General features: G+C 34.8%; 1 protein-coding gene and 1 pseudogene across 3 annotated transcripts in view; one reads left to right on the forward strand and one right to left on the reverse strand.

Moving 5' to 3' along the window:
* Positions 1-20,474, forward strand: part of DCAF12 (DDB1 and CUL4 associated factor 12) — a 120,434-nt gene that overhangs the window by 81,652 nt on the left and 18,308 nt on the right. For all 3 annotated transcript variants that reach the window (XR_004229455.1, XM_031937881.1, XM_031937892.1), the window contains exons 3-7: positions 1,886-2,092; positions 7,564-7,624; positions 12,065-12,258; positions 13,462-13,527; positions 14,725-14,887. Coding sequence is in view for 2 of the 3 variants with exons in the window: in XM_031937881.1 (XP_031793741.1) it covers positions 1,886-2,092; positions 7,564-7,624; positions 12,065-12,258; positions 13,462-13,527; positions 14,725-14,887 (691 nt within the window). In the remaining variant the exon portion in view is untranslated. The remainder of the gene's footprint in view (positions 1-1,885; positions 2,093-7,563; positions 7,625-12,064; positions 12,259-13,461; positions 13,528-14,724; positions 14,888-20,474) is intronic.
* LOC111719305 lies at positions 5,256-5,941 on the reverse strand (annotated as a pseudogene).

Below are 20,474 nucleotides of genomic sequence, written 5' to 3' on the forward strand. Positions count from 1 at the left end.
TGTAGCCACAATATTCCTTGGAGTTTTAATTTTGGGGTCTCTTTCAGGAGGTGTTCAATGAATTCTTTCAATGGCTATTTTATCATCTGATTCTATGACATCTGGGCAATTTTCTTTGATAATTTCCTGGAAAATAGTGTCTAGGTTTTGTTTTTTTTTTTTTATCATCATGATTTTCAGGGAATCCAGTGATCCTTAGATTATCTCTTCTAGATCTATTTTCCAAGTCTGTTGTTTTCCCAAGTAGGCATTTAACAATTTTTTCAATTTTTTGGTTTTCCTGACTGATTCTTGATGTCTCATCAAGTCATTTCCATTTGTTCAGTTCTGATTTTTAATTAATTGTTTTCTTCATTTACTTTTAAAATTCTTTTTGTATTTGTCCAGTTGCATTTTTAAATGAGTTATTTTGTTCTATGGAATTTTTTTCCATTTCACAAAATTTTTTTAAGGGGTTATTTTCTTTTTCCAATTCACAAATTTTGTTTTCCTGGGAGTTCTTTACCTTTTCCAGTTCACATATTCTGTTTTTCAGGGAGTTGTTTTCTTTTTCCAATCTATCTTTAAATGAATTATATGCCTTTTCCAGACCCTTTTTCCAAGCCCTTTCCTTACTCCATCTTTCTTCTAGTTATCTTTTAAGATCCTTTTTAATTTCTTCTAGGAGAGCCTTGTGTGATAGGTACCAGGTTATATATCACCCTTTGGGGCTTCATCTGGAGACAATCTGCTTTTAGTCTCCTCAGGGTTTGAAATCTGTTCTCTTTCACTATAGAAGCATTCTATAGAGCTCGCTTTCCCTTTTTACTCTTTTTTTAAAATAAAGTTGGGATCTCCTTTTAAGGTTAGGAGGTTCAAAGTTTCCTCTATAGATGGAAGCAACAATGGCTGTGCTGGATTGGGCTGAGTCACTCCCTGTGCTGGGTGGGTATGGCCAGGTCCGTGAGACTCTGGCGCTTTGGGGTTCACTCTTTACCTTTTGTATTTGTGTTTAATGTTTTATAACTTCTCTGCTAATCTACTGGCTTGCAAACAGGGCAGAGTAGCCAACACTGTGGTAGAGTTCTCCCTGCAGATTCTCCGCCCCATGGAGACCACACCCCACCCCTGTCTGTTTAGTGTGCTCTGGTCTCCCTGCCTGCACCTGGCCTCCTACCAGACTCTGGTCCAGTCAAACAGACCTTTTCTAATGATCTTTGAAATTATCTTCTGCTGCTAATTTGCTGCACTCCCAATATTTGTGGATTCTGCCAGTCCAGCACCATTTCAGAGGCTGAATTTTGTAATTAATGTGAGGGTAGTAGGAGAGCTCAGAAAGAAGTGTGTGTCCTCTCTGACATCTTGGCTTCGCCTCTCTTCCTCAAATTTAAGCAACAACAAAACCCTTGTAACAAATAAGCATAATCAACCAAAAGTAATTCCAGCATTGACTGTATCCAAAAATATGTCTCCTTTTACACCCTGATTCCTCTGTCTGTCAGGACAGAGGTAACATGTTTTATCATAAGGCCATTTGGAGTCATGGTGTCTCAATATATTCATTGGTCAATTTTTAAGCCTCTCTAAGTTGTATATCTTTTAAATATTACATGTATTGTAATGTATATTCACTCTACCTTGTCTTTCCATGTTTTCTTCATAATTTGTTTAGCCACTCCCTAATTGAAGGATTTCTAAGTGTGTGGGTGTGTGTGTGTGTTTTGCCACCACAGAAATATCTGTTATAAATGTTTGTATCACGATATTTAAAAGTATTTCATCCATCAGGTCTTTCTAATGCAGCTATAATCCTGTAACCCACAACCCTGGGAAAAAAAAATGGAACATTTACTCAGCTTCTTAGTTATTCTTTTATGGTGTTTCCCTGCCCATTTTTTTCTTTCAGTTGTTTGTGGTCGATGTCCAGACAGGCCAGATCACCAAGATTCCCATTTTGAAAGATCGAGAACCTGGAGTGGTGACCCAGCAGGGCTGTGGTATCCATGCCATCGAGCTGAACCCCTCGAGAACACTATTGGCCACTGGAGGAGACAACCCCAACAGCCTTGCAATCTATCGGCTGCCTACATTAGATCCTGTGTGTGTGGGAGATGTAAGTTGTTTCTAAATGTAGCTAAGGATATATAGTGGGAAGAAATGACAACTATTATGATCATCATCTATGTGAAATTTACTTAGATTTTCACATCATATATAGTGGGTAGAAGAAAAAATTATTGTGATAATCATTTATTTGCATTTACCTAGACTTTAACATCAGAGTTGGATTTAAACATTCCTATTTGTTTATTGTTGCACCTGGTTTAAAATGTCCAAGAGAGATATGGAAATGAATCATGTATGTGTGATTTATCATGTTCCTATTTGCTGAATTTAGAAAATAATTTCCCTTCTATGTGGTCTAAGATAGAATAGCCACATAATGAAGGATCCAGATTTTTTTAAGGTTTTTCTGTAGCTTGGATCTTTGGTATTCTATCCATCTTTCCTTACCTTTTAATCCTGTAGCTAGTATTAGAATTGAACTCCAATTACCTAGTATGGGCCTAGAACAGTCAGGATTTGCCCCAGTTGTTGCTGAAAACCAGTAACTCCAATATAATCTTATATAATTATTTTCTTGGGGATTTCAGTATGATTTTGCACAGTAATTTATTTGGGATCAAGAATCCCACTGTTACATGTTTGACACAGGCTATTTAAAAGATGAGTGAAGTATATTCTTACAATAGATGGTAGATAATGAAATCTACATAGTTATCACATTTACTCAAAAACTCTAGTGTTCAGGGAGCTAGGTGGCACAGTAGATAGAGTACCAGCCCTGAAGTCAGAGAGACCTGACTTCAAATCCAGCCTCAGACACTTAATATTTCCTAGCTGTGTGACCCTAGACAAGTCACTTAACCCCAACTGCTCAGCAACAATGACAAAAAATTCTAGTGTTCCCTTTTTTTTTAATCCCTAATCTGTTTGACAGAGCACAGCTAATTAATTGTAAATAGAATCAATAAGAAAATGATACAGGATCAATCAGTCTCAGAATCATCTAAATAATCAGTTGATTTTTGACTTTAGTAGAGCTCAGGCTGTGGACTTTTTTCTTTTGTCCTATTTTTTTTTTTTTAAACTTAAGGAACTATAAAGAATGGGGCAGCTAGATTGCACAGTGGATAAAACACTCGTCCTGAATTCAGGAGGATCTGGGTTCAAATCCAGCCTCAGACACTTAACACTTCCTAGTTGTATGACCCTGAGCAAGTCACTTAATCCCAATTACCTTGCAAAAAAAATTTTTTTTAAGGAACCATAAAGTGATACTGAAAATTTGTCTGAATGAATATTGAAATGTGTTTGGAGCATAACCCTAAACATTCCTTTAATATCTCATTTTGAAGTTGATTGAATCCTATCTTGGATCTTTTGTGTTTTTAGACAGTACTATTTGTTTAATGAATTCCATGATTTAACTTCCTACTTCATTAAGTAATTTCTCCTTTTTTTATTAAGTATAAATTTATTTGTTTCCATTTCAGAGAGGGTGGATATGGCTGCTATTTCTTAGAATTTTGGCATTGGGGATAGAATTTATTGTTCATACCATTCATAACTTTGTAGACTTAGTTCATCTTCTCCTTTGTTGTTCTATATTGAAGATTCTAAAGTGTTTAGTTTCTTCTAAAGAAACTCATCCAGCCCTTCAACCCCTGGATCATTCTAGTTGTTTTTTTGAACCTTCTCAAACTCTGTTATCTGTCAGCAACCAAAATTAACATTGTATTCTAAGTGGAGGTGAATTCTGATTTTGTATAAAGGAATAATTATATTTTCTGTCTCCAAGCTTTCCTAAGAATGTCCAGAATTTCATTTTTTAGAAGAGTTAAACTTTTAAGTTCAAACATGGGTCTGCTTCTGTGCCCTCTTAAACAGATGCAGCCATCATATAATGTAATTTACATTATTTAAGTTTTTTGTGACTGAATAAGAAATGCCAAGGGGTGACTGAACGAGAAATGCCAACAGGCAGACCGCTTCCCTTTGTTTCCCCAATTTTCTCTCCCAATGTAGATGGAATTCGCAGAGAAAATAGCAGAACTACATAAGAAAAGAGAGATGGTCATCTTTTTTCAAAAAACATGGCTTTATTGACACCTTTTGTTTTTATATAAATCACCAACTATCCTTAGAAGTAAACTCTGCCTTGTAATCAAGAAAAAGAGTTAAGCAAAGATAACCTATAATATACTGACTATGCCTAATAATATAAGTTATAGTCCCCTTGCTTCTTGGTGAGAACAAAAAGATAGATCTCATTAGTGGCCCTTGTGGTTCTACAAGACTATTTTTCCCCTTTTCTTTTTTCACCTCTTCCCAATTAACTCTAAGCAGCCTTTCTAGTTTTCTTCTTTCAGTTTAAGTCTAACAAAGGTGTTCCATCTTCTTTGTAATAAGTCAACTTCAACCTTCCCTTCCCCTGTCTATATTCTCCTCCCCCTTATTTAATAAAAAAAAAAGTCATGTTGTGACACCTGAAGCTTAAGCCAAACTCTTTTCTTTATTGTTTCTGTAGGAAGCAGAACTTTCTTGTTCAAGTTGTATGTAGTCTGTGGATTAATAGGTCAGGTAAACTTAATCCTTCAGAACTGATTTAGTGGCACCAGGTGGAAAATAGTGTAATCAAATCCCAAATCTAATCATTTGAACATTTAAATTAGACCTAGATAACATCCTGAGAGATATTTGAGTTAGTAAGAATTGATTTAAAGGTCTCATCGCATACTACTTTTTTTTAAAATTCAGTAAAAACTTTAAGTTCAGAGGTTAACAATTTTAAATGCTTATGTACATTTAATCAAGAATTAAACCTCAATCTAAGCCACTGCAAATACACTTTGAAACAAAAAGACAAGTGATGGAAAAAAATGCTTGGGGGCTTCTTTTACTACTATAAGGAAATAATTTATAATGTTAAACTGTCTTAAATCCTGAACATTATAAATTGCAAAATCTGCATTTTATATTATTGATTTTATTTGTTAACATGAACATAACAGAACATCATTATAGTTAAATATTACAACAGAACAATAACAAGTAGTGAGTGCTTTAAGATCGTTGTAGTCTTTCACTCATTCAGTATTGCATTCAAAGTCAGCATTGCGAGGAAGAATATTTATTAGCTTCCATTATGAGATTTAACACTGAAAACCACTTCATATTCATCATCCTTACAAATGCTACCTTTAGTCTTCATTTTAATGTTTTCTTCTTTCTTGAGATGAGTCAAAATTCTAGTTTTACTTGATCCATCTTCTCTATTTCTTTTCTTCCAAGCAATAACTTTTCCAGCAAAGATATTTTATCTGATGAAAGAAAGCCATTATCTGGAAAGTTTACCTAAAATTTGTTTATTAGAATCCGCTTTTCATAAAATCAACAGTAAATCAGGATACCTTTAGCATACATTTGATGTTTCCATGTTTGACAATGTAATCAAGGTGAGATATAGTTTTATTGTCAAGAGTTGATCGTTAATTTTTGAAAGCCACATAGTGGCTATCCAGATACATGAAAAGATCCTCACTTCATCATGTAAATGTAGCAAAGTTTTTTTGATCCAAAGAAATGTTAATGGCTTCTGGCTTAAGTCCTGGAATGTTATCTTCTGACCATCTTTCATCCTCTTCTCATTTTGAACCTCCAAAATAATTTTTTTCTTGAACAATTTTCCTTCTATTGCTGCATTTAAATCTATCTTTAGGGATGGTTTGTTCCCCATACCCTTGATATTCATGAAAATTGATGGAATTTGCTGAACCATTTTAGATCCTATCTGATGAATTTTTATTTGCATTCTAGTCTAATACCTCTGCATTGGGGACAGCATTTTACAGCTCCTTTCTTTTTTTTTTTTTTTAAATAGTATTTTATTTTTCCATATGCATGCAAAGTTTGTTTTCAACATTCATCTTTGTAAAATTTTGTGTTCAAAATTTTTCTTCCTTTCTTTCCCCTTCCCCAAGACAGCAAGTAATTCAATGTAGGTTAAAATTATAATTTTTCTAAAAATATTTTCATATTTGTCATGTACAGCTTCTTTCTTGCCATCTCTCCCTTCACATTTATCACAAATGAAATTCTTTGAAAATCCAGTCTTCTTATTGCACCATTATATAAATCTTGTAAGGTTGCTGGCAAGTGATAAACAAAATCTTTACTTGTTTCCTTTGTTTCCTTCCTCATCCAAAAAACATATCTAATATTCTGATTGGAGAACCAAAGCCTCTACCAGAACCACCCTTGTTGAGGATTTATCCTTCACTTGTCATTTTTTTTTTATTGCATAAAAAAGTACTTCATAAGCTGAGAATTCTGTTTGAATTTTTCTCCTTCATTTAGATTCTTATCTAGAGCTTCCTTTATGCCTTTTTTTTTAAAAGTTCTGCCTCTTAAGTCTTTCTTCCTACTTTTCTATAGTTGGGAAGTGATGCTTAAGGCCACTATAGAGATACTAGTGTCTGGAGGCTGAAAGGGGACTAGCTATGAATCATTTTGAGTATTGGGGGAGCAAGTGGAATAAAAGGCAAGATTTAGGCAGGGTAAATTCGTTTTCATGGAGCTAGAATAGTGGCAGCTCCTCTTCTGCCTCCACTTTCCACCAAGTTTCTGGAAAGTTCCCCATCCCATCTTATTTAAACATAACTTGATTTTCAGAAAGTAATGACCAAAAATTAAATCTAGAAACAGTATTAACATCCCTTGAAGAAGATGAGATGATTCTTGGTCATGTGGGGATGTCAGAATTGAGATGGGATGATAGCTTTTATTAACAATCTTGCTATTTTTAACTTTGCTTTTCCTGAGGGATAAAAGATCCATATATAAAACAAATTTTCTACTTTAAATAAGCAATTGCAGTATTAATAAAAATGGAAATGGTTATTAAATATAATGATAGTCAAAATTAGTGGTATCAAACTCAACTAGAAATAGATCTTCTTGGGCCTCATGTGACTTAGAAAATCACAAATTACTATTATCTTTGTTGTACTGTGGATTTATTTCTTTTGTTAAATATTTCCTGATTACATTTAATTTGGTTCTGCACTGATCAGAGTTTTGAGAATCACACATGTCTGATCAAATTAAATTATTAATTTTGAATGATGAAACTATAAGCAGTGTGTTTTGGTTTGTTTTTGCTTGGAAAACATGAACCTATTCCTGGCGATATGTAAGGGAGAATCAGTCAAGGATTTGAAATGTGTTAGCTGAACTCATTTACTGATTCCCATTCCATTTATTGAAGAGAATTGATTTCCTCTCAGCTTCAGGAGCGATCTCTAGATCTCTGGAGATGTTTGTGTCAGTCCCCACTGGATAGAAAATATTATTACATTTATCTTTTTCTACAAATAAGTTTTGGGATAGATCATAGTTACCATTTTAGCAGATTGATTTGTAGGTTTTCTTTTGCTGATTCACAGACTCAAAATTATGGAATCAATGTGATGAGCCTTACCTTCTTAATGATTTCTTTTTTCTTCTCTCCCCTACTTCAAGGATGGACACAAGGATTGGATATTCTCTATTGCATGGATCAGTGATACCATGGCAGTTTCTGGTAAAGTTATCATATTCTAAGATGATTTCAATGTTGTATAAAGCTTTCTGGTTAAGAGATTCCCATCACACAATTCTTAGTCACATAATTCTGTAATTTTGACAGAAACTACAGAACCAAGAATGCTTAATTCAAAAGGGCTTAGAGGCCTAAATAAAATAATAGAATATATTCTGTATATTCTCCTTAGAGTTATCTAAGTCATCTCCTTAGAGTTATCTTTATTATCAGTGCAACAAAGAACATAAAGGAATAGGGACTAGAAGATTTGCATGATTAATAATCAACAAGTGCTTATTAAATATTTATTATATGCCATATGATAGTAAAACAATGAGTAAAATAATCCTTGCTTATAAGGCATTTACATTTTAATGGCTACAAGCTCCTATGACAAATATACACAAAAAAATAAAAGTAATAAGTACAAATAAACACAAAATTTCTAAATACAAGGTGGTTTGAGAGAGAGAGAGGTACTAGTATCTGAAAGGATCAAGGAAGACTTCATGCAAAAGGTGATGCTTGACTGCATTTTGAAGAGGATTTTTTTTTTTTTTTTGCAGGATTCTTTGAAGTAGAGGTGAGAGAGAGTACATTCTTATCATATTGGGTAGTCAGTGCAAAGCTAAGAGATAGGGACTGGAGCACTGTCAGTGAGGAACAGGAAAAAGGCTGGCCTAGCTGGAACTCAGAATGGGATTGGCTAGGAAGAAGGAAAAAGGTGCAATGAGGTTGGAAATAAGATTTCCCTTGGATCAGTTCTTTATTCTTTTCCTTGGTTGTATGACAAGATTTTTATTTCAGGAAACTGTAGAATTTTTTTTTTTATGGATTTAAATATAGGAGAGAAGATGTTGTAGAGAAAATGTTTTAATCAAGTATTTATTTTAATATTGCCAGCAGCAGGCTCAAAAAAGTAAAATAAAGGATCCTTTGAATTTTATCTTTCTGTCCACAATCCCACATAAATTTTTTTTAGCCAAAAGCAACATTTTCATTTGAGCTTGGCAGTAACCATTAAACTAGTTCTATACCAGATTGCTAAGAATTATAGACACAAATACAAGAGTACTTCATTTCTTTTGGGATCCTACCTGAGGCTAGGACCTATCAAGGGCTGAGTTATTGAGATGCAACATTTTTCTTAAATATTATTTGTCTTCCTGTGTCCCTTACAAATCTAGGTGTTAAGGATGATATTTAAGATGACTAGGAAGTGAATTACATTGTCTTTATCACTAAGGAAGGAAAATGACATGCTGCCTGAATATCAGATTTACAACTCTCAAGATGTCCTCAGCTCCTCATTCTTTTTCACCCTACATAGCCACTCAGCTTCCAAGTCTTTCTGATTCTGCCTCCACAATACCTCTCACAGATATCCTGGTCTCTCTAATTACTAGCTCATGACCCTTATTCAGGTCCTCACTTGGATTCAAGTCTCCCACTAAACATTGATCTAACCATGCCATTCTCTTACTCAATAAACTTCAGTACCTAATTCTTAACCTTTAACGTCAAATACAAGCATCTTTGTTTGGTATTTTAAGACTTTTCAGTGAGCAGCTGGTGGCGCAGTGGATAAAGCACCAGCCCTGAAGTTAGGAGAACCTGAGTTCAAATCTGGTGTCAGACACTTAACACTTCCTAGCTGTGTGACCCTGTGTAACAGTATTAATCATCCTTCCACCTACCTTTCATAACCTTAGATTTAACTTTGACTCTTCTTTTTTCTTTATCCCTGAACATTCAGTTGCCAAGCTTAATGGAGCTTTTATCTTTATCTAACCCTATTTTATATATACTTACATGTGTATGTTGTTTCTCTCGTCCAATAGAATGTAACCCCGTTAGGTCAAGTCCTGTTTGAAGATACAAAGACATAAGACAATGACTAGAAACAATGTTGCCATGTGGCAGTTTTGCTATAAAGTTCTTGTCAAGTGATTGTTTGAAATTCTCTATGGGGAGTATTGTGCTGCACACTAAGAAAATAAAGATAAAAATTAAATACTCTTTGACCTCAAGGGCTTTATTGGAGATTTACTATTTGTGGGAAATTGAATAAAAGCATGTTATTTTGAGAAGGTAAAGATCTCTAACTGGGAAGTTGAGTATACCTTATATAGGGAATAGTTCTTGAGTTAGTCTTTGAATAAATATAAAGTCCAAAAAGTAGAGGTAGGAGCAGGGGAATACATGCATGCATAGGAAACAGTATAAAAATATATGGAAAATAGGAGATGGTGTTCAGAGTTTACAAAATACCTAGTAAGCCTCTTAAATTGGAACATAGTGTTAAGGGAGAGGAATAATTTGAAATTCATTCAAAAAGGTAGATTGGAGCCAGATCATAGAGATCTTTAAATAGCAAGCTGGTGAGACTGCCAAAAGGCAAGAGAATGCCAGTAAGAAGTAGAAGATGAAGCAGTCAAGACCCATGCCTTAGAAAAACTATTTTGGCAACTATATTTGGATAGATTTGAGTAAGGGTTTGAGAGACTAGAACCAAGGTAGTAATTAGGAAGCTATATTGCAATAGTCCAAAAATCTGAACTATGTTCAAGCTATGTGAGTATGAGAAAGGAGGTAGATATAAAGAATTTGGGATCAACACTTCCATCAAGCTTGGCAACTGAATGTTCAGGGGGACAAACAAAAAAGAAGAGTCAAATTTACATCTAAGGTTATGAAAGCAGATAGGTGGAAGGATGATAAATACTGTTACAGAAATAGGAAAATTTTGGGGAGTATCCAGTTTAGTAAAGAACATGAGTTCAGCTTGGTCATATAGAGTTTGAAATCCCACTGTCTAATTAGAAATATTTAGCAGTCAATTGGTTTATGCAAGATTGAAATTCAGGATAGAGGTTAGGGTTGCCTGAATTGTTTGGTGAATCATCTGGATATAGCTGATAAGATGAACAAGAGAGAATATACAGAAAGAAGAGAGCCCAGGGCTTGAGCTTTAGGAAACCAAAGTTTAAGGAGAGGATGGAAGATATCAGCAAAAACTGAAAAAGAATAGATAAGCAAAAAGAGAAGGATTTACTTTTACCATTTACATTTTACCGCATTGGAAGGCATTTCATGACCATGGAATAAAGCAAAACTGTAACACTAAATCCATTTAGTTACTCTACTGATGGTCATAAATGGGTCTTAAGTGAGAAAAATGAACGTGTATCCATTCCAGCAACTGGAAAAATAATCTAAACCAAATGATCTTTCAGAGGTGAGTCAGATGTGGTCCCTTTCTATGAAAAAGGTAATACTTTTAAAAGCAATAAAAATGGAACTAAATCTTTACATTTTCCTATACCCCATCCCTGGGCTTAGCTGTTTTAAGCTCTATTAAAAATAAATTTCTTGAGATAAAAGCCTTTTATTTCAAAAGCAATTTCTTAATGCAATTATTAAAATGCAAGGTATTTTGTTATCAAGCAACTCACCCTCATAATACAAATTATAATTTATAGTTTTTTCTTGGCAGTATCTGTTAGGTAACTTACTACTTAAAATCATCTCCTTTATACAGATGAAAAGCTGAGGATCAGAGAGATTGTGACTTGTACCCAAGAACAAGTCTCAATCAGGATTGACACTGAGGCCTCGTGACTCAAAGCTGATTGCTTTTCTTTATGATACCTGTGACTAGAAATGAGGCTCTAAAAATGGAAGTGAATTAAAACTTCTAGCACTTCCCTCAGAGACTGTTTTTTATCTTCTCTATCCCACATCTAACTCTTCTCTTCCACATCAACTTTGTGTTTTATAGGTATTCCTGGTCTCTTCTGCTAAGGGCTTTTAGAAGTGAGGCCTTTCGGATTAATCTCTACCATCAATTCATATGATAGAACAGTGGATAAAACTCAAAACAAAAAAGGCTTTCTCTTTGGGGGTTCCTTATTTAGACCAGGGTAGTCCTTTATAATAATTACCACAGATTCATGGCTTGAAGGAAAAACAGACAGGAAATCAGACCTGTATAATAACACAAATTAAAAAGATGCTTTTTCCCCCTCTAGTCTGTAACTAATTTTTAGTAGGATTTCAGTGAGTGTGAGAAGAGAAAGTTTTTTACAATTGTAAGACATTATAAAAGCTATGGAATTAACACCTCATTTTGCAAAAGAAAAAACTAATTCACAGAGTTGATTTGTGCATTAAGCACAGAACTAGGTCACAGGGTCACAGAACTAGGAAGTATCTGAGATGTGAGTTGAATCCAGGGATTCTTGGCTTGTTCAGATGTTCAGCATTCTATCCACTCTATCTCAAAATCTCTTAAAAGAAGGGAAACATCTTATCTACGTGAGGAATAGCAAATTGTCCTAATTTATGCAAAACTGCACTAATGAAACCTACTGTTTTGTTATGAGAAAGCTTCATCAGTGCTTTGTGTTTGTCCAAACTGATTACTTGTTTCTTCTGCAGGCTCACGAGATGGTTCCATGGGGCTTTGGGAGGTAACAGAAGATGTGTTAACCAAAAGTGATGCCAGGCACAATGTATCCCGAGTTCCTATGTATGCTCACATCACACATAGAGCCCTAAAAGACATCCCTAAAGAGAATACTAATCCTGACAATTGCAAGGTCCGGGCTCTGGCCTTCAATAATAAAAACAAAGTAAGTATATGTGCATGTACCTGATGCTGGGTCCAAGGGTCTGAGGAGTATACACAGGAACAAACCACAGGAAGATTTCTGTACTATCAAGGAATTTGATTACTGGAGTCTGCTTTTTTAGACATCTTAGAAAATATTTTCTTTATTTCTGAGCTTTCAGTGAACAAGATTAGAAGTAGGCTTTAGTAACTTTTCCATGATGAAGATGTGTCTACATCTTGGATTTAAGTCAATACTAATCAAGTAATGTAAGTGTTTCTGGATCTCAACAGTGCCCAATTTGGTTCTTTCTCCCTAAAGTAGAGAAAAATATTTGCCAGAAACAATAACAAGGTTGTGAGTCTGGCCTAAAAAGGTGGGAGCAATTGAACTTGTAGTCAGCAGATAAGACTTCTATTGGTACCTCTCTTATTTACCTGAGACAATCCATGCCTTAGATATTTTATATTTGGTTTATGCCTGTTTTCCCCGAGTCCCTTGGCCTTATTTATGTATATGCACAAGTACATGCTTGTCTTGTTTATTTATCTGCTGTGGACATAGACTCCCACAGGTACTATATTCTATTCTTGGACATATTTTCACATTAATATTTTTATTACTATGACCCTAAAAGCAGTCACTTGCATATATTTTGCTTCCTTATCCAATTACTTTCTAAAATTGAGTTGGATATTCTAAATTAGAAGTGTGAAATAAGGTGGAGGTAACTTGAGCTATAGAAGAATCATAAGAACAAATATCTCCAAAAGTGGGCATCAAGCAGTTAGTAATAATATAATTTTATAATAATTTATATTTCTATAGCACTCTAAAGTTTACAAAATGTTTTTACCCTACCCTAACAGAGTGGTTCTATTATTTATATAATATAAAATAATTGTTATATATAACATTATTAAATACAGAATTATTGATATCTTTTTTTTCCAAATGAGAAAAATGATACTTAGAGATAAAGGCATTTTTGCCCATAGTCACAGATCTGTGATTCCAGTTCATTTTTTTCTTGACTTCTATAATCCCACCCTTTCTCCTATACCACATTACCTCCACAGTGAAATAAGGATCTTAGTAAGGTGAGATAGGTGGAAAGACCAGAATGGGAAACTGCCTATTTCTAGGCACTATCCATGCAGTTCTGCTTTTAATGACTGTGAAACATGAGGCATATTTAATCTGTTTCTCGATTTTTTCTTTTAGGAGCTTGGAGCAGTGTCACTTGATGGCTACTTTCATCTCTGGAAAGCAGAACATACACTCTCTAAGGTGTGAGCATAGTACTTCTTTTGTGAGTTTGCATGAAATTCGTTAACTTTTGTGTCATGATACTCCATGACTTTTTTCCTAGTCTACTAAACAATTATGAGATACTCAATTATGGAAAACTTGAGTCCCTTTTTGCCCACAACTAAACTTGAGGAAATCAGAGAAACCCCTTGAATTTAATTCTTGTATCATTAGAATCCAAATGTATCCTCCTTTTTGACAATCCTAGATATTTAGATAGTTCAATTAGAAGGTAATTTTTAATATTACAAAAAGTTTCATTGCTGTATTCTTTTAAATAGTAGCCCTTATTTATTTAAGTGTTTATAAATAGCTAACTACTTTATTAAGATTGGGGGGTAGGGGCAAATAAAATTAATTAATTAATGGTGTTAGCCATTGGCAAGTGACTATCAATCATATATATATAAAGATAAAGAATCTCTGAAATGATTGTGTAAGTCGATGGAAAGATGGATTCAGTTCACATGCAATTTGAATTGAAAATATTAAATTCTATTTACTTATATTTGAAATTCTTCTGTGTTGTAATTATTTCTTACAAGGAAGCAGCACTTCAGAAAGCACTTTTTGTCCTCCTAAGTTTACAAGATTTTGTTTTTTAAGATGCTAGCACTGTGCTTCACATAAGTACTCAGTAAAAATTTGTATGTGGATGAATGAATGAATCTAACGAGATTTCAATGAGTTTCTTATTAGAGAGTAAAAGAGATAGAATAGTTTACCCTCTCATCCTCTCATGCATACATTGCCCTTTTGATTTGTTTTCTGTAGTCTAGCTTATGCTAGCAATTCTATTAAATGGAATGACTTGGTCAAAGGTAATGATTGCTGCATTTATTCCATAATGAGGAGAAAGGTGGCTCTGTTTGAGCAGAAAAGCAGGTTCTTCTAAACTATCCTCTGATTCTTGGATTTAAGGATTATTTTCTTTCCTGCTTTATTTTCAACAATATTCAATTATTTTAATTTCTTAAAGATAAGAATGCTTTTTCTTCTGGCAACTCTGAGGAGTGGTTTTCTAGAGACCCAGAAGAAAGAATATTTATAGGTTTATTTCATTGATAGTTTATATTTTTACCTGTTGATCATCTTGGCTTTTGAAGATGCTAGGGTCGGGGGTTGTTGTCTGCCACTTCCTTGTCATATGCTCATCCTCTTTCTGTTGGTTTTCAGCTCCTGTCCATCAAGCTGCCATACTGTCGTGAGAATGTGTGTTTGGCCTATGGCCATGAGTGGTCTGTGTATGCAGTGGGCTCCCAAGCTCATGTTTCCTTCTTGGACCCACGACAACCGTCACACAATGTTAAATCAGTCTGCTCCAGAGAACGAGGCAGTGGTGAGAACTCCAGTGTGGGCATACTTGTTTTGCTCACAACATGCACATATAAATGAACTGAATGTACTTCTTTTTGCCCATTATCTTATTTGGCCAGCATAGCCACAAGGCCAAGAAACATCTGGGCAGAAATATTGCAGATATGTTTTGAGTTTTCAAGATCACGAAATGTATTATTTTTGTGAGTAAAATAGGTGGAATTATACTGTGAGAACATATACTTCTGCAAGGGGAGGTATACTCCTAAACATCCTAAGTAAATTGTATCCAAAGCCATATGCAAGGCCATGTTATAAACTAGCAACCAGTAAGTGAGTTTTCAGTATTTGCCCTCAGAGAACAAATAAATAGTATTGGTTAAATACTGTTGTCATCCTTAACTGAGACACTGACCTTTTTTTTTTTTTTTTTTTTTTTTTTTTTTTTATTGGGCCTGTGATTTCATTGGTATAAGAAGTGCCTAGTGAGGAAATTCCCTCTACCAATACAAAACTGTACCTACCCTGCAATGTATTATCTTAAACAGTGACCTTGGACATTGACAGTTTGAATGGCTTTCTCTGGGTCAGCAATTGTATTTGTGTCAAAGGTGGACTTGAAATTGGGTCTTCCTAACTCTGAAGCCAGTTCTCTATCCTCTGTGCCATATTGCTGCTCACTGATACTGGATTACCAGGACAAATTCAGTTTCTGATTGTTGTTTTCAAAGCCCCAAGTAATATAAACACCTCTTCTTCCTCTACTCTCTTGTTCAGAGAATATCCTCAGTTTCAGTGAAATATAACCAAGTCTTCTCTTCTCCACTTTCTGCTATTTTTATCTTTGTCTTTCCGTCCCATTCTATTATTCTCACATTTTCCCTCTTCCTAATCTAATGTATTTTAGAAACAATAATGGCAGTACAATATTACCACACATTTGTATAGTATTTTACAGCTATCAAAACATTTTTACAAATGTTATCTCATTTGATGGTTATAACAACCCTGTATGAGGTAAGTTGTTTCAGATGTTAGTAGTTTTATAAATTGGTGAGGTCAGCACTATAGCACAGTGCCCATGGTTGACTGGAAATAGATACCAGGTACTGAAGTAACATGCAGGTGTGACGGCCAAACTCTAGAGTCTCAAGAGTTCTGAAGAACATAGAAAAGGGAGTTGTGGAGTGGGAATATGTCAATGGAATGGAGACAAGCAAACATTGTTCTAATATTTCAAAACACAAACTAGTGAACTTGATATTAATTAGGAAAAGTTCTAGAACAAGGCACTGAAAGGACAATTTCTGAACTCTTAAGGAATAGGTGATAAGCCTGTACGCATTCATTAAGAACTAGGGATGCCATACTAAACCCATTTCCTCTTTTGACAGGGTTACTATACTAGTTGTCAAGGGAAATGCAGTAAACAGTAGATCTGGATTTCAGCAAGGCATTTGATCCTGTCTCTCATATCCTTGTGGACAAGATGGAGAGACGTGGACTAGATGATAGCTCAGTTAGGTGGATTCAGAATGAGTTTACTAAGCAGACTTCATCCCAATATCCCATATAAATTCAGTAGATTGATATCATATTCTATGGTGGTCCCTGTTGGAATATCCTATCCCAGGAACTTGCCCCTGTCCCTGTTCTTATCATTGACTTGGATGATGACATTAGTGGCATGTTTATTTTTTAAAATTTCAGATGACTTGAAGCTGATAGAAATAGTTAAATAAATTGAATTAAATTAAGATTCAAAGACTGGGATTGTATAATGAAGTAACTGAGCTAGAACTTAGTAGGGATAAATATAAAATCCTGAATTTGTATTTTTAAAAAATTAAAAATCATACAAATACAGGATGGCACTGGATATCCATATGAAAAAGACCTAGGCATTTTAATAAATTATAAACTCGCTATAAATCAACACTGTAAAGTGGCATCAAAAGAGGTAATGTCTAGACTAAATTGATAAAAGGTAGTGCATCCCCAGCCAGGGAGGTTTTAGTCCCTTTGTACTTTGGCCTTGTCAGACCAAGGCTGTTAGTGCTATACTGTTCTGGGCACCACCTTTGGAAGGGATATTGGAAAACTGGAGGATAACCAAAATGGTAAGAGCACTTGAAACTCTGGCATACGGGAATTAGAGGAAGGAAGACATAGAGGACACAGTGATAACTCTTTTCCAGTACTTTGAAAAGATCTTATGCAAAGGGAATTGGATTTGTTTTTTCACCTCAAAAGATAGAATGAAATCCAGTAGTAAGAAGTTAATGAACTAAAATTTTGGCTCTATGTAAGGATAAACATCTTAAGAATTATAGCTGGCCAAACATGGAATGATTAATTTGGAGGTTAATTGGCCTTTCAGTCACTGAAAATCTAAAATTAGGATCCATATGACCAATTTTAAACAAAGTTAAAGACAGGACTCATGATTTGAGCAAAAGCTGGAATTAAATATAACCTTTTGACTCTGCAATCTATGCTTCTTGTAGCCTGTTTACTGACTTAATGGATATAATGTGTGTGAGTGTCACACACATTATATCCATTAAGTCAGTAAATGATAATAATTGTTAAAGCCTAGGGATAAACTACAAAAAAAAAAAAAAAAATGACACCAAAAGTTGTGCATCAAAGGTGATTGTAGGGGGGAAATCCTAACTTACTTGTAAGGACCATAGGATAAATTTTTTCATGTTCAGAGAACTTAACTTTGGAAAGTATCATATTAAAGGATAATTTTCTCTCCAGAAAAATGTTAACAGTTTTGAGGTGGTAGTCCCCTAGGAAGCAATACATGAGCATTTTTATAAATGCACTGGAAAATTGAGTATCTGGTGAAATTTCTAAGATAGCAGATGACACAATTTTTGGATAGTGAAACTGAAATGGTGGATATACTGGAAAAACAGTAGGAAGCTTTCTCAAAACTTTGTGAGACACAAAAGTGGCAGATGAATTTCACTGTAGGCTTGATAAGGAAGATAGTTTGATATTGAATAAAGAACAGTGCCTCTGAAGGCAAGATTTGCAGTTCCCATCTCTGACTATCACTACTTTTATGACCTTGAGTAAGTCACTTACCTCCAGAGGTTGTCTCAGTTTCTTTATCTGTATAATGAGGCGGTTAGTTTCTATGCCTTTTCAGGTCTTTCTCAACTCTTAGAGTTATGATATGTGTTATCAAAGAGGAAAATAACCTAAATTATATGTGTGGACACAGTACTTGACTGATATACTCTAATCTCATCTTTTTAGCTTAAAGACTTAGGAACATAATCTTTCCCTTATTTCCAGTCTCTCACCTTACAGTAAATGAAACATGATAGCATGTCTTCAGACCAGGTTACTTAAATGTAATAGGAAACTTACTACATAAATTAGATAAATTACAGGCTCAGAGCATAGTTCTGAAATTTGGTCTGAAATATCAGAGACAGAAATTGAGATTGAGGGCATACTTTTCACAAGGAACTAGTTCACTTCACCCTCCGAGATTATACCAGAGGAGAAAAAATAGATATGGTTCTCAGATATGAATAAAAAGAAGATGAGGGAGTTTCAAGATCAATCTTAGTCACTTGGATTTAAGATCATGGAGTAGAGTTGAAGGCTACAGGAGAAAACTTGGAATAGCTGCTATGAGAGCAGGAAAGTTGATGTGAGATAAATAAAAGTATGCAACAGTATTGACAGAGTGTATATATTGAAACGATGGTCAGATTGGGATTCAGGGCCAGAATGGGATTCAGGAAGACTTAGGTTGAACCTCCTACCTCAAATATTTACTCCTGTATTACTTTGGACAGATCACTGAACTTCTCTGAACCTGTTTGCTTCTCTTCAAAATTTAAAATCTTAAAAATTAGGTAATAGTACCTACCCTAAAGGATTGTTGTGAGGATCAAATGAGATGATGTATATGAATTGTTTTATAAACTTTAAAGCCTGTATAAAAATGTTAGCTGTTATCATTATTCTTATGTCTATTATTAGAAATGAATTTTAGTGGACCTGGTCAAGAAAGAGGTTATTTTAGTTTCTTCTATTACTGGCTCAAGAAAGTTGGAAAGGATGAGCTAAGTTTGGGTATTAAAAGGCCTGAAATAGCCCAGGTATACTGGGGCAGGGAACTCAGTGCTTTGTGGAGATAGCTAACTAGAAGTCAGGCCTTAAGAGTGAGAAATAAAGTCAAAAAGGGTTTGGACAGAGAACAAGTTCAGGAATGAGCTTCTGGGAAAGGTAAAAGTGTAAGAGGTAATGATCAGAGAAGGAACTTTAATAAGACTTTAAGGACCTGAAGTGGATAACTTGCCCTTATGAGTGGCTAAAATGGAGTGCAGCTAGAGATCATGGGTGCCTGATGGAGAAGCCAGGCTATTATTGTCTTCAGCACAAATTCATGATCAAGTCACCAAGGAGAATAACAAGAGTTAGAATAAAGAGGAAAACTTTTAGTTGCATGGTAAAGTAATTAAAGAAAAGTTCAAAGGTATTCTGGAATTGGATAAATCAATGATAGCCACAATAGTTTTTTTGTTGTTGTTTTTGATTTTTTGGGGGGTTTTTTGGTTGTTATTGAGTTGTTTCCAGTTGTGTCCAACTTCATGACCTCCATTTAGGATTTTCTTGGCAAAGATACTGGAGTGGTTTACCATTTCCATCGTCATTCAGCTCATTTTAACAGTTATGGAAACTTAGGGCAAACAGGATTGAATGACTTGCTAAGGGTCCTATAGCTGGTAAGTGTCTGAAGGCAAATTTGAACTCAGGAAATGAGTCTTCCTGACTCCAGGTTCTGCACTCTCGACACTATACCACCAAGCTGCTCAGCAAGAGCTTTGGACTAGTTAATAAAATCATATTGTAGGGAAGAGTTCGATGGTATCTTCAGAGGGAAGCCAGGCTTCCACTAGTATTAAGAGCTAGTTTGTGAGGTGAAAGATTCAAAGAGGAAAGGAAAGTTTATTCATAGAATAATGCATATAGATAAAGGAGAATGTAAGTCTGTGATATGAGGCCAAGGATGACAGAAGAGAAAGAAAAATTTGCATTTTTCAATGCCAGAAAAATTTTCTCTCTATAGTATAAAGGTTCTTATTTTGTGATATTAAGTCACCTAGCAGGGAAAGCTTAAAGCCTCAACTGGACAGTAAAATACAAAGGGCACAATTTTCAAACTTTGCTTATTGGAACATATATATGCTTTGTATTAGCTCTAGTTGAGTCCAATTTGCCCAATTCCCCCAGATTTCACTCCCTCCCTCCACCCCAACATCCACTTTAGCTGAACTTTCCTACTTCTGACTGCCTGAAAGGCTAGTTTATTATTTTTATAATCCTGATCTTTATCTGAAAACACAAACATTATATTTTTATCCTTTCTCACAGTTTCCTCCCCTTTGGATTAACCCATCTTTTTTTTTTTTTTTAACCCATCTTTTTAATTTTGATTTGCTCAGTCTTAAATCTTAGGTTTCATGGGGAAATAGGACTCTTTCAATCTTCACAAACCAGGTATTTTAGTGTATAACAGAAGACATAAACATAATTATCGGGTGATCTGGAAAACTACAGAAGATTAGAGAGATGAT

This window comes from Sarcophilus harrisii, chromosome 1 (assembly GCF_902635505.1).
Source record: "Sarcophilus harrisii chromosome 1, mSarHar1.11, whole genome shotgun sequence".
Lineage (NCBI taxonomy): Eukaryota > Metazoa > Chordata > Mammalia > Dasyuromorphia > Dasyuridae > Sarcophilus > Sarcophilus harrisii.